Source organism: Camelus dromedarius, chromosome 11 (genome assembly GCF_036321535.1).
Source record: "Camelus dromedarius isolate mCamDro1 chromosome 11, mCamDro1.pat, whole genome shotgun sequence".
Lineage (NCBI taxonomy): Eukaryota > Metazoa > Chordata > Mammalia > Artiodactyla > Camelidae > Camelus > Camelus dromedarius.
The window spans coordinates 32,316,790-32,331,986 of NC_087446.1; the positions used below are offsets into that span (position 1 = coordinate 32,316,790).

A 15,197-nucleotide genomic window follows, 5' to 3' on the forward strand; every position below is an offset into this window, starting at 1 on the left:
CACTTTGATGGTTGTGTAGTTGTATCATTGTGGTTTTAATTTGCATTTCTCTATGTTGAATGAGTTGAGCACATTTTTATACACCATCTTTTGCGATGTGATTGTTTAGGTCCCTTCCTCCTTTCTGTATTATTTGTGTTTCTCTGATTGATTTATAGTTTATTTTATATTCCAGATGGAGTTATTTGTTGGATGTACATGTTATTTTTATTTTCTTTTAGCCTATGGCTTGCTTTTGCACTCTAAATGTCTTTTTTTTTTAAGTAAACAGAGGTTCTTAAATTTAATGAAATCTTGTCTAGTATATCTCTTTTTTTATGGATGCTGCTTTTTGTATCTTCTTGAAGAATCTTGCTTTCCCCAAGATCTTTAAGATAGTATCTCTTGTTTTCTTTTAGATAAAGTTTTATTGTTTTACCTTTCTCATTTATGTCTGTTTTGATCCATTTCAAATGAATGTTTGTGTATGGTGTGTGATGAGGTTCAGCTTTCCTGCCAGCACTGTATATGGCAAAGACTATCCTGTTACTATTGAGGTGAATGTAGGTGGTGAGGGTTTGGAGAGCATTCCAGGCAGAGGTTATCACCTTTGCAGAATCCTTACTACCATTTATTGTGTTTCAAGTTCTGTGACCATTGCTTTATATTATATTCTCTCATTTAATCTTTGCTATTTGCTGCGTCCAGCGCAGCTCAGGACCGTGTCTGAGGATGAGTGACGCAAGACTTAAACAAAGTAAAGTGCAAAGATGGGACCAGGGGACTCAAGATCTCATGAATCCAGAGTCCTGAAAGCCTGGTCGAGGTCATATTTATTAGGAGCATACAGCTCAAAAAAATGCCATCAAAGAGGTGAGGCTTTAGATATTCCATGTGATAAGCACTAAGTTCTGCTTGCTGAATAAATGATTAATTTCAGGCCTATCCCTTCCAGGAACAATCACCCTACTCTCGGTATGCAGAATTTCTAAATCTGTCCTGTTACTGCCTCCAGGACATCTCAAGATAGCAGATATTTCCCCTGGGCTTAACCTCATGCTTTCAAATGCCAGAACAAAGTTCTGTTAATGGATGATCTGGCTTTCCAGGACCGTCCATTGTTTTACCCTAAGGAAATATCTGCCCTCCTTCGTGCCCTTATGGTCAATGTCAAGATTGCTCACCCCAAATTTTCTTTAGCATAATACGTGCTATAGGTCATCTACTGTGTAAAACATTAAAACAAAGTAAGCATGTGCATCTTAAGCAAGCAAGTGTGAATGTAATATATTAAGCTCATGGAAATTTAGGTGTGGCTTGTTTTCCAGCAGCTTGTTTCCCAGCAGCTACTCACTTGTGAGATATAGGCTGTTCTCACTTTATAGATGAGAAGAGTGAGATTCCAGGACTTTCAGATAACAGGATTCTTAATTGACTGATTTGAACATCAACTCTTGAAGGGTGGTAGCAGTGTTTTCTTTTGAATTTCTTCCTTGCTAAGGAGCAACTGAATATATAAGGATTGGAGGATTCAGAGTTTCTGAAAACTTTGCAATATTCCCTTGTCACTTTGTGCAGGAGTCCAAAATTTACTCTTATCTCTTCTTCACATTAAAGAAATATCTTTTAAAATTCTGCATGACAGTTGCTGTATTATTGATTTTCAAAGAATTTTCATTGATTACTTTGCATGGCAAAATTGAATTCATACTCTAGTGTAGGAAAACAGCAGTTCTTAAAGCTTATCTCTTGTGCAGGTTCAGATAAACCAGAACCTGAGATTTTCCTGTTCCTGCTGCCTCCTGGTAAGGGTAGTTCGCATCTCTATAGGATTTTTTGATACAGCTTTACGTTGTAAGTCCCACGTTTATTTGGAGAGCTAGCTGTGTGAACTTGGCAAGTTACTTAATTCTCAAGTCTCATTTTCCTTATTTGTCAAGTGAGAATGAGAATGTACTTTCAATAGAGTTTTGTTTTGTTTCAGGTTTTTTAGGGCTAAATGAGATGTTAGCATAGTTCCTAACATTTGGTAAAAGGTCGGGGAACTTTAGTGTGAGCTTCTAATGAATAACTATATTAATTCATTAAAATAGCTTAGTGTGAGCTTCTAATGAATAACTATATTAATTCATTAAAATAGCTTTTGTGATTTAATTTCCCCAAACTGGCTTGAACATCTTTAGGTTTAATGTGTTCCGGTTAAACCCCCACTAATTAAGCAATTGTAATTTGACCTCAGTAATCATATTTTCTGTTTTAGAGCAACTTGGAATAAAGAGAGCGTTAAAGAAGGTGAAGAAATTGAACTGGAGTGTGTAATTTTTTTCCCTTTCCCTGGAACAGATGTTTGTATTCTTTGTATACTATATTATTTCACTTTTCTCTATACCATAAAACAGTGCATAGGCTAGGAAATACCAGTTAAATAGTTTAAGGAATCTGTCAGCCCTGGCAGTCTGCAGAAGCAGTATGGCCCCTGTGTATGTTAAGTATGCAGTCTTAGTCTTCTTAGTGAAGAAAGTCACAGTTCATGATTCTGCATACTTAATGTTTCCATTTTATAGGCAGCATAAATGAAATCTTTGGAGTGTTTTTTTTTTTCAGTTAAGATTTCTCAAAATTTATTTAATATTTCAAGTATATTAAATATTTATTTCTTAAATTTGAAGTGTTCATAACTGTCTAAAAATGGACATAATTCAGTTCCAATACATTTATCCAGCTCAATTTCTGTGTTGATCAGTTTTACTATAGATGGGGTCTGGGTTATTGAGAAAAGTAGTAGGTAGGACACATCTAATGATTAAGTTAAAATTTTCCATTTTTGTTTCCATAAACAATCAAAAATTTGAAATCTTTAAAAATTATCAAATTGATTTCTGAGCAAAGTGTACCAGGGAGTCTCATTGAATCTGCATTATACTGAATTTCATATTGGAAATGAGATTGCCAGAATATATTTAGAGTCTTACTTTGAAGTGTCTGAGCTGAATTGAAGCTATTAGTTTTTGTGGATTACAGTGTCTGTCTGCAAGGGGAAAAGAGCCTTAATGCTTCTGCAGAACTGCCAGGGCTGACAGACTCCTTAGATTATAATTGCATGTCCCTATTTGGCAAATTCAGCAGCTTAGGCTCACAAATACGTTAACTGTGTTGCCCTTCTCAGACTGCAACCTTTTTCAGAGCAGTTAAAAAGTGGATCTATTTTATTGATTCCTTAAATTTAAAACTGATCTTTAAAAGTATTGTCTGAGATTTTAAATATAACGTTTTTCATTATATGTTAAATAAGTTCATTTCCTTTAGTGAAATTTTTGACATTTTAGGTATAGATTTTATAAGCCTTTTGAGTATAGAAATCTGGTAAATATAAATAATTAATTGCATTTAAAAAATAATAATTTTATCAAGAGTGAGTTTAACTCATTTGATTAACTTGGTTGACTGGTTACATTTATATCTGAATTTTGGCACTTAAAAAGTTTAACTACAAAGCTTTATATCCAGAATAATCATTTTCTTTATGTTATATGGGAGCATTGGTATACAATTGTATGATAATATGTCCTTGATTCTCTGGATATATTTCCGTAGTATTCGTGTGTACTTCTCTAGGCAATATACAGTGTATGTGCGCAGGTTTATAATTGACATGTTAGCATAAAATAAACTTCTATATCTTTATGTATTCTTAAAGTCTAATTTTTTTCCTTTTGTTTTTCTCTTCTGTATTTTCGTTATAGGATGTTTTTTGAAGAATGTTCTCTTGCAGTTTCTCTATATAGCTTTGTCTTCCTTCCATATAGTTATAATTATTCTGTTGGTCCAATCTTGTTTTCCGCCTTTTTCTTATTAGTGTTCTATGCCAGGTATTCTCATATTACTAGTCCTCATAACCATAATTTTAATGCCTGCATAATATTTTATTGTTCAGATGCCACAGTTTATCTAAACATTTCTTGTATTTTAGATATTTTCCAAATTTTTATGAGCACAATGAGTCCCATATGTTAACATTGTTCCCATAAGTATATGTATGTCTTTTGATTCTGACATTTTCCTTGAGATTACAAATTCTCTAACTGAGTAGCAGGCTCACATTTTCTTTCCTTGAGGAGTTAAAGTGTGCTACTCTGTCGTTTTTGGTCTCAATGTAATTTGACCTCAGTAATCATATTTTCTGTTTTAGAGCAACTTAGAATAAAGAGAGCGTTAAAGAAGGTGAAGAAATTTTCCCTTATAAGTCACTTGTTTTTTTTCCCTAGATGTCCACAGGATTTTTTTTTAAGTCCAATAATTTTACTACACTATGTCTTGGTGTTGGTCATTCTGTATTTGCTATTCATACGTACATGGTGTGCTCATTTAATATGTAGTTTCAAATCTTTTCTTCTTTCAGGAAAATTTCCTTGAATTACTAGTTTTTGGTATTTAATATTTTCCTTATCTTTGTTTTTTTCTTTGTTGAATCTTAAGCCATTTATTACCTTCTCTCAAATTACTTTTAACTTTTTCCTTATTTTTGATTTTTTAAACTTCTTTCCTTTTTACCTATCTTTAAGTTTACTTGTCATTTATTCTGTATTCCTTTTAAATTAGTTTATTTTCAAAGGGATTAAAATTTCTAATTCTTTTCCAAGTTCAGACATCTCATTTCTGAGTTTCCTAATTCTGATTTATGGTTTTTTTTTTAATATCATGTATTATTTTATTGTCTTCTTGTTCATCTGTTAAGAATGTCTTTCTTCTCTTTATTCTCATAGTAACTTTGTATGGGATTTATCTGTGAAGTTAGTTCCCCTGTACTTCTAGACAGAGAAGGAGTTTAGGGTATCTTTTCTAATTTTACAGAGCTTTCTTTATTTCAAGTAGTCTTTCAAAACAATGGTGACTTGTTTGTGAGGTTACCTGGCTTTGTTCTACTCCCATACGTGTTTGTGAACTTTTATTTTCCTTCAGCTCTGTTGACTCTACCCTTTTCAGTAGTGTCTACTCAGTGTGGTGCCTGGATCTGGTATTGAGGCGCCTTGGCTGGTCAGTTTTGGGAGTTTGTTGGAGCTGAACTGCTCTAGCCCTTTGGACCTTTCTGCAGACCTCTGTACAGACCCTCTCGTATGATATTCCTGGCTTAGCTAATGTCAAATTGGCCACCATGCTTTCCTGTGAATGCTCTTTGGCTATTTGGGGCTTTTCCTATTCTCAGATCTGTCTCAGACTCCCTGTAATTTCCTTTTGCTTCCTACTGTACAAAGGACTGTGGCTTTTAATCGCTTGACCTACTAGTGTCTATTTCAGCTCTCATGAGGATACCTGGTTGTCTAGTTTTGTTGTAAATGTTTTTTCATGGGATTTTAGCTTTGCTATCTGGTTTGCTATCTTTCTGTAAGACACACACACATACACAACACATACACACACATTCACTCACACACTTATACTCGCTGGGATCCCTAAGACCAGGTTTGCTGATTCACTAGGAGGACTTACAGTACTCAACATACGGTTATACACATGGCTATGATTTATTAACAGTGAAAGGATACAAAGCAAAATCAACAAAGGGAAAAGGTGCCAAGGAAACCAAGCATGAGCTTCCAAGAGTCCTCTCTCCATGGGGAGGATATACTTAATTTCCCCAGCATCAAACTGTGACAATATGTATGAAACATTGTCTACCAGGGCGAAGATTGTTAGAGGGAAGATTGTTAGAGACTCATTATCTAGGGATTTTATTGGAGGCTGGTTACCTGTGTACCCTCTGCCTCACATGTACCAGAATTCCAAATGTTCAGAAGGAAAGGAGGTGTTCAGCCATTGCTCAACATAAACTGTATCTTTTGCACAGTTTAGGCACAGTGGGACGCTTTTATCAGTTAGTGGGTCGCTGTCTTCAGTTACGGTGGCAGGAACCCTCCCCAAATCCAACATCCAAGATATCAGCCAAAGGCCAACCTTGAAAGGAGGACTTTCCAAGGATAGGCAGTCTCAGGCTTGCTTGTTAAGCCTTTTCTGTGCACAAACACATACACAAAAATGGGGGGGTTTTGGAGAAATTAAAAAACTCTGCCACCACCAGGACCTCTGTCATCTCAGAGTGCTCCAGTTACAAGGACTTTAAGCAAGACAGAATTACGTTCAGATTTCCAGTTTTGAAGAGATTATTGCTGCAGTAGTGTGAAGAATGGATAGCAAGCCATTGAGAATGAAGATGGGGAGTAGAAGCTTAGGTGACACTTGATTGGTGCTTGAAGTAAGACACTGGGAATCAAGAAGAGGAGGGGATGGAGTTGAAGGAGTACTATGTAAAATTATGGGTGTATATATGTACATATATATCATATATATACTAGAGACCATAAAACTATACAAATATGAATGTACATTCTTATCTCTGTGAAGGGGAGGCTTTTCTAAGTGTGGAAACAGAGTCATAAGTCATGGGAACAGTTTGATAAATTTAAGCACATAAAAAATTTAAATCTGACAAAAAGCAAGACTTGAGAAAACAAACAAAATTGAAAGGAAGATGGATAAAATAGATCTATGAGAGCATTAATGTCCTTATTATGTTAAGCTCAATTGCAAATTAGTCTTTTTAAAATCTTAATAGCCCCAATAGAAAATAAGTAAAGGAGATTAATAGACAATTCATAAAAGAAAGAAGACAAATCCTCACTTAGCATTTTCTACTAAGAACCTTTAAAGTGTGAACAACAATGAAATACAAATTCTTTCATAAATTAGCAATTTTTAAAAATAATAGTAGTCAGAGTATTTGGAAATTGGAAATAATTGAGATGTCTAAAATTAGATTATTTAGACAAGTTGATATCTTCATACCTTTGTATATTATCCAGCTATCAAAATCATGTATATATTAATGACAGCTAACTTTATAATAATAAAGTATGATCCTAAGTTTTCTGTTGATTCTTTACTTAGACAACATACACACAGAAAAATACTTAAAGGATATCCTCCAAAATATTAATTAGTTTTTCTCTTGGTGTTGAGATTATGGATGGTCTTTATTTTCCTTTTTGTGATTTTTAAAACAATTTCTGAATATTTATAGCAGGAGTCAGCAAATTATGAACTATGGTCTGTCTGTTATTTTTCTTAGAAATAGCTTGGATATGGAACAAGATAGAGGCTAAGAGTGCTGCTGATACTAAAATGAGTTAATACTTAAATATAATTTAGTAAATTAATACTTCATTTATTCAGGATCATTGGATACTCTTTTGATATTCTAGAGATGACTTAGTTGATGTAGAAAGTTTAGAAATGAAGGTCTGTTATCAAAGAGATGGGGGAAGTTTTTTAAAGAAATCAGTGTAGCTACTTAAGAGTCTTTTAAGAAATTTTAAGTAAAAGATGCTCAGTGTGTGGTATATAAATGATAACTATGAGAGGTCATGAACCTGTGAGAATAGTACCAACACCTACTATTCTGGCTCTTTGTAGAAATGTTGTTTAATCCGCAAAATAACCATAACAGGCAAATAAGGGTGTTTACTATTTTTTTCATGTGAACACTGAGGCTTGGAGTTTAAGTAATTTCCCCAAGTCATACAGAATTTAGCAGTACTTGAACCCATGTTTATCTAAGAGGAAGAGCTATGGTTATCTTTAGTCTTCCATATAGGTCCACAAATTTGAGGCAATAAATGGAATTTAGGTTTTGACTTAATCAAGAAATGCATTTTTTTCCCTTTTTAAAATTGAAGTATAATTGATTTATAGTGTGTTAGTTTCTGGTGTACTGCATAGTGATTCAGTTATACATATATACTTTTTCATATTCTTTTTTATTATAGGTTATTATAAGCTATTGAGTATAGTTCCCTGTGCTATAAGGACCTTAATGTTTATCTTAATCAAGAAATGCATTTTTAATTATTATTACAGTCATCCCCCCTTATCTGCAGAGGATGCATTCCAAGACCCCAGTGGATGCCTGAAACTGTAGATAGTACTGAACACTATATATACTCTTCTTTCCTATACATACATACCTATGATAAAATTTATCAATTAGGCACAGTAAGAGATCAACACTAACTAATAATAAAATAGAACAATTATAACAATATATGTAATAAAAGTCATTTGAATATGATATCTCTCTCTCATAATATCTTACTGTATAAACTTAATGCCTTTTCTATCTTCACTAAGCACTTATCACGCACTGCAGCTGTAACTTGCAGTTTGAAGTGTGTAGCAAAACTAGCACTAATTTCTTTTTCCTTTCACACAATATCATGGATAGAAGAGTCATTCTTACCGTAGATCTTAGCAACCTCGGCATACAATTTTTTTCTTTCCTTTTTATTAAGAGCTTTCACCTTTTCACTTAATGGAAGCACTTTACACAGCTTCTTTTTTGGCATATCCTAATTGCCAGTATCACTACTGGTGCACTTTGGAGCTATTATTAAGTAAAATAAGGGTTACTTGAACACAAGCACTGCAATACCTGCAGTGATGCAAAACACAAGACAGTCGATCTGGTAACTGAGATGCCTTCTAAGGGACTAATGGGTGGGATACCCTGAACAAAGGGGTGATTCATGTCCTGGATGAGATGGAGCAAGATTTCATTACATTACTTAGAATAATGCACAGTTTAATATTTTTTAATTATTTATTGCTGGAATTTTCCATTTAATACTTTTGGGCTGTGGTTGACCATGGGTAACTGAAACTGTAGAAAGTGAAACCATGCAAAAGATGGGGACTGCTGTGTATAAAGTGGAAAGCTCCTTGTTTCTTTCTCTATTTAAACAGATTTCAGATGACCATATTTCAAGGATGTATTAGCAAATTCCTACTATGGTAAAGAGGTTGAATTTTATGAACTTTGAGAATCTACAAGGTCTATGATTTTTATGGTGATAGTGCTTCATCTTTTTTTAAAGTTCTGCTTGTGCATTTAATCTAAATTTAGATTATATGAAGGACTATAGCTATATGAACTCTTAAAGTGCTGCAGAAATCTTTTAAAAATTAATGTTGTGCTTATGTTTTGATAGGTTGATATATGACTCTGTAAACATTATAATTCACCAAGGATCTCTATATCTTTTATACAGTCAAAGTATATGTAGTTTATTTTTTCCTGAGTGTAGGCCAGAGGAAAGATTTGTCTATTTAAATGGATATACTTTTCTTCAACAAAAATAGAAAATATAAACCTACATTTTTATACTTTAGTCATATGAAAACGAGGAGCCAAATTTAATGGATGACATAGTAATTATCTTACCTTAGGTATGAGGTAAATACTCTCGTTTCCTTAGAATTTGTTTTTTCTTACTCCTGATTTTTTGTTGTTGTTGAGGACTAAAGCATATTATTTTGAAACATCTTAGAAGTAGAGTATGAGGTTTTAGTATGTAAAAGCTAGTGGCTTTAAATCCTCTTGGAGTGTGACAGATTAAACTAGATAGAACAAAAAATCCTCAGATTTGTGTTGTATTCTGTGCCAGTTTTATCTGGGATCTATATATGTAGCTGATAACTGCCTACTAGAACATGACTGATTGTCTCAGGACTATAATTGAAAGTGTCTTATGGCTAGTTTCCCACTCTTGTGGAATCTACTTAAAATTCATTCTATATTTATATTGCTATTTCTGTGCAGGGAAAAATTAGCATAAATGTAAAATACTTAATTTTCAGCACAGTAAATGATAATATCAGTACAAGTTTGAAAACAACATTTTAGTAAAAGTAGACAAAATTCATCCTGTTATAATCTAAGACCTATTTATTCAAACTGGATCTTTGTTTATTCTAGTCCCACAGAAAATAGAATGTTTCTACTGCCTCCAGAGATGAGTGTTTAGAGAAAGGCCAGCATTACCCTCAGGCCAACACTTTTGAAGAATGAGTATAGTCTATCCCCAGTCTAGAGTGTTGTCAATTCCTCCTTTGTAGTTTAGTTAATTTTTTATTGTGCTTCAAGTGTTGGATTGCCAGCACATCAGATTCAAACAAATATATCCAAATATCTAAAATATATATTGAAAACAAGTATGAAATGTTAACTGCTTATTCTCTGCCAGTGTTCCTTTATACTTATTTGTGATTTGACTGTGACTGGCCTTTTATTTATGGTGAGATATTCTAACACTGATGAATTAATGTAGTTTATCTCAATGTATTGTATGTTTCTTCTGAAAAAGAAGTGATTGAGGTAGTTCTAAGTTCCAAGATAATAAAAATCATGGCAAATATTCAATTATTATAATTAGGGTGTCTTAGGGTCATCTTATAGCCCACTAAATGACTTTATCATTTTCATGACTGAAACCTATTGTATTATAAACCAGGGAAGTTCTAAATCCCTTATAAATAATGTGGTTGGTGGTTGGACATTATTTATAGTTTATATAAAATATTCTTATGTATGCTTACAACTACATAAAATTTATTTTTATTTTCACAGTCTGTTCGGCACTTGAAGTACTCCTTGTTTAAGAAATCGCTACTGGGCAGTGTTTCAGATAACGGAATAGTAACCCTCTGGGATGTGAATAGTCAGAGTCCATACCATAACTTTGACAGTACACATAAAGCTCCAGCCTCAGGCATCTGTTTTTCTCCTGTCAATGAATTGCTATTTGTAACTATAGGCTTGGATAAAAGAATCATTCTCTATGATACTTCAAGTAAGAAGTAAGTGTGACATACTCATTTCCTAATTTAGCAACAAATAATTATGTAATCAGCAGACATATTTGTGATTTGTATACCTCTGATTAATGTTCAGGAGATCTAAAGGTTGTGTATTTGTTATCTAATAAGAGAATTTTCTCTAATGTAAAAAAACCCAACAAAAACAAACAACAAACAAAATACCTAGATGAGACATGGATATTCTTTAGAGTACTTTTGGATGATGAATGTTGAAGGGTAGCATGTTAATGATTTCACATCTTTATTTTAGCAGGCATGCATGTTATTCTTTTTCAGAATACAACTAGATTTGTATATTTTTAAGGCAATATGATCAATTTGCTTTAAAATTAACAAATTAGAGCAGGGTTTCTAAACTGTTGACTTTTGGGGCTGGATAATTCTCGGTTGTAGGGGGTTGTCCTGGGCACTGTAGTATATACTCAGCAGCATTCCTCACCCCTACCTACTAGATGCTGGTAGCACTCCCCAAATTAGCAAAAATGGCAAAATTACCCCATTGAGAAGCACTGATACAACGGCACATAGCTTTCTAAGTATCTGGGTTCATTGTGCCTTCTTGTCCTTCTTTAAAAAAAAGGCCAAAAACAAAAAGCAGAAAAAATAGAAAAACATTGTCAACCCTTTTAAAAAATTTATTGTTACTTATTTCACTCTCTTCTTCTTTTTCCTTTTTTATTCTTTTTCTTTTTGAACTAATTTACTTAGAGCCTTCAGAGTCAGTAAACCATTTCCCTCATACACTTGACACTCCAGCAGGGAGCTTGGCTTCTTCAGATCAGTGTCCATATTTGTGTATTCGCTTCTGGAGGACTAAGCCTCATGGATTCTGTTACTAGCTTTTTGATCAAGTGATGCACAACTAAGAACAAAGTAGCAGCTGCTTTCCTGTCAAAGGTCATAGTCCTCTGGAGGCCTAAGCAGGCCACTTAGATGCGAGATACTTAGAGCCTGCCTAACCCTGAGTCTAGAGCCCCTGTTTGTGGACTAACATGCAGTAATTCTGTCACGTTCACTGCCAAAGGAATAATTACTCAAAGAGACAGGTCCTATTTCATGTAGAATGTATCTATTGGAAGTGAACAGAAAAACAGGATAAAGTGTTTAGCAGTTCCTTTACATACCCTTGTATTAGAAATGTCTCTAAGTCTAATCCAAAATTTCTGCTTTAGACAAATATTTGAGGTGGAAATTCTAAGTAACTGCTGAACTGTAAGTAACTTTGGTTTGGTATACAGTTGTTTGCATGTCATACAAGCTTATATACCTGTGTGCACTCACGTACCCACCTATATACTTTGCTCTCCTTCCAAAGGCTAGTGAAAACTTTGGTGGCTGATGCTCCTCTAACTGCAGTAGATTTCATGCCTGATGGAGCCACTTTGGCCATTGGATCTTCCCGTGGGAAAATATATCAGTATGACTTAAGGATGTTGAAATCACCAGTTAAAACCATCAGTGCACATAAGACATCTGTACAGTGTATAGCATTTCAGTACTCCACTGCTCTTCCTAAGGTAAGATATTTTCTTTCTTTTTGGCATTTTTGATTTTACTAAATCAGTCTAGTTCAGAATATAGAAATAGAACAGTATTGTTTTTGCTTTATAATCATTTTTGTATGAAAGCATTTTAAATTTTAGTACAAAGCCCTTTGGTACTTAAGTTTTAAAACTTTTTTTTTTGGACTTAATATCACGTATCTCTCTCTTCAAAAATATTAAAAGGCTCTTTTGGTTCAGAGGGAAGCTTAAGATTTGTCAGGGACAAAAATATCTATTTTTTAAACTAATAGGGAATTTATAAAATATTAATGTATAGTATGGAGCATTAGAAACCTGAGCTTTTAAATGTTCCATTGCATTTCAGTCAGGTTTAAATAAAGGCTGTTCAAATAAGCCCGCAGCTGTGAACAAATGTACCGTTAGTGTGAGCGCTACCAGTGGAGGGGTCCAGAATTCTGGAAATGTCAGAGAAGCAGCCACTGCTTCCCTTGCTGCCGTTCCGCCGCAGCCCAAGACAGCAGCTGTGGGGAAAGGCGCCGTCGCAGTTCAAGACAAAGCAGGTAAATGTCGCTTGTATCTGGTATCTGGAATTCCCACCCTCCCTCTGCAAATAAATACCATTAGCACTTTCTTCACGAACTCAGAACTCAAATTCACTTGAGTATTTACTGGGTAAAATTATTAGTTGATGGTAAAAATTGAAGAAGTGAAAATTTTAACGTTAGCTATACATTTTTAAAAAATTAATGAAAGGTACTTCACTTACTCTATTTCAGCTGAATTTTTGTTGTAAGAAATACTACCTTAAAAAATAATGCCAATTCGGAAATAAACCACTACAGACTGGATGGATGACTTTTTGTTGTGTCTTCATATTAATCAATAGAGAGTATGAAACTTTGCTATCATTATGATTTGATGTCTGAGTTAAAGGTCCGGGGGCTAGAGTTATACATTCAAACATGTTCAGGACCTAGAATAAGGAAAGGAAATTTCTTCTTTCTAACAGTTTAACTCTTGGTATAAACATCCTTCAATGATGGCAGTGTACAAATGTTTGGTCATATTTTAACTTTCTGTCAGGTGTTGTTGGAAAGGTTTATTTCATTAGCCAGGCTTGGACATTATTGGATATACAAATTGATCTCTGTTTTTATCCCAGGCTTTTTAGTTTTCATTTGGGACCAAGATGACAAATAAAACACTTTTTAAAATGGAATATAGTAACATGCAACTGAGTCAAATGCCAGACTTTCATCAAAGCTCTTGAATCCCTAGAACCAATCCTTGTCCCCAAAATAAGCAAGAAGCTACTGAGTTTGCGAAGTTCCTCTTACAACATCCCTGCCCTAAAGTCATGCAGTGTATATAGTGAGAGAAGATAGACTGCTGCATGTGTCTTTATTGTTGTCTGCTATTCTTTGTGAGTTACATATTCTGGTTTCCTTCCTCTCATTAAACTATCGAGATTAGTTAAGTCGTCTGAGGTCAGTAACAATGTTAAGCTCCCACTGTTAGTGAAGAAAAACCCAAAAAAAGGGGAAAAAGATCCATTCACTGCATGTTGGGGAAAGGAACTAAGACTATTTAATCCTGCTATATATGAGGCATTGTGCTATATGCTTTACAGATTTTTTTTTTCATTTTGTGTATATATATATATATATATATATATATATATATATATATATATATAGAAGTATAGTCAGTTTATAATGTGTCAAGTTCTGGTGTGCAGCATAATGCTTCAGTCATACATGAACATACATATATTCATTTTCATATTCTTTTTCACCATAAGTTACAAGATACTGAATATAGTTCCCTGTGCTACAGTGTGAACTTGTTTATCTGTTTTATATATATTAGTTAGTATCTGCAAATCTCGACCTCCCAGTTTATCCCTTCCCACCCCCTTCCCCCTGGTAACCATATGTTTGTCTTCTATGTGTAGACTTTTTTATCATTTGTAGATGATCATAAGAGTGAGTCAATAATAACTAAAGTAAATTGTGCTCAGTATACTTTATTTAAGAAGGAAGCAAGGTACGTAAATTATTTAGAAAATTTCTATCAAAATGGCTAAAAAGTGTGGTGTTGTATGAATAAATAAGTATTTGCTTTCGAGGAGCCCTTCATTCCATGAAAATGATGGTTAACTGAGCTATTGTTATATTCTGCTTTCTTTTCCTAATGTTTGCAGTTGTAATAACACTTATTTTTGTATCTAATTCCTACAAGGTCTGCCTCGAAGCATAAACACAGATATTTCATCTAAGGAAATAGACAGTGGAAAAAATCAGGATTTCTCCAGCTTTGACGACACTGGAAAAAGTAGTTTAGGTGACATGTTCTCACCTATCAGAGATGGTAAGTCTGTTCAAATCAGAGGATCATGTTCTTTTGCCCTGGTAGTCAAGACATTTATTTTTCTGGCTAAAAAATATGGATAATAGCTTGTCTTGCTCTATTCATGACAGTTGCTAATTTTCTCAATCTCTAGGATGGTATCTTTTCCTTAGCCCTGATATTTCAAATGTTACCATTCCAAAATATATGCTGGTTATTTTCACATGGGAACTATACAAATAGCTCTCAAGTTAGTATTTTAATTTCTACAGACATTTCTTAAAGGAAGTTTTGCCTCCATAGGCAATCTTTTACTTGTATCTACTTCTAAATAAATCCTTCCCAAACCTTGGATATTTTGATAGGGAAAAAATACCTTCCTAATGTAAAAAATTTGGTAACTTGAGTATTATTTAATTGGTATTAAGTGTTTTCATGGAGAAATATGGCTGGGGGATAGATTGCCTCATCTTTTACACTGTGTATCACACACACAGACAAATGTATACATGTATTCCCCATTGCTAGCATATGTTGCCATTAAAAAGATAAAAGCCAAAAAACAAAAAAAACTTTGCCAGTTTGTTAAATGGAAACATATATCACTGTCGTTCACCCTGCATGAACTAGGTATATTGATTGGTGGTGCATTTTTGG

At 34.0% G+C, this 15,197-nt stretch overlaps 1 protein-coding gene across 3 annotated transcripts in view; it reads left to right on the plus strand.

Annotated features, from left to right (window-relative positions):
- NEDD1 (NEDD1 gamma-tubulin ring complex targeting factor) overlaps positions 1 to 15,197 on the plus strand; it is a 51,793-nt gene that overhangs the window by 17,447 nt on the left and 19,149 nt on the right. For all 3 annotated transcript variants that reach the window (XM_010989978.3, XM_064491612.1, XM_064491613.1), the window contains exons 6-9: positions 10,436 to 10,665; positions 12,002 to 12,203; positions 12,556 to 12,751; positions 14,433 to 14,561. In XM_010989978.3, coding sequence (XP_010988280.3) covers positions 10,436 to 10,665; positions 12,002 to 12,203; positions 12,556 to 12,751; positions 14,433 to 14,561 — 757 coding nt within the window. The remainder of the gene's footprint in view (positions 1 to 10,435; positions 10,666 to 12,001; positions 12,204 to 12,555; positions 12,752 to 14,432; positions 14,562 to 15,197) is intronic.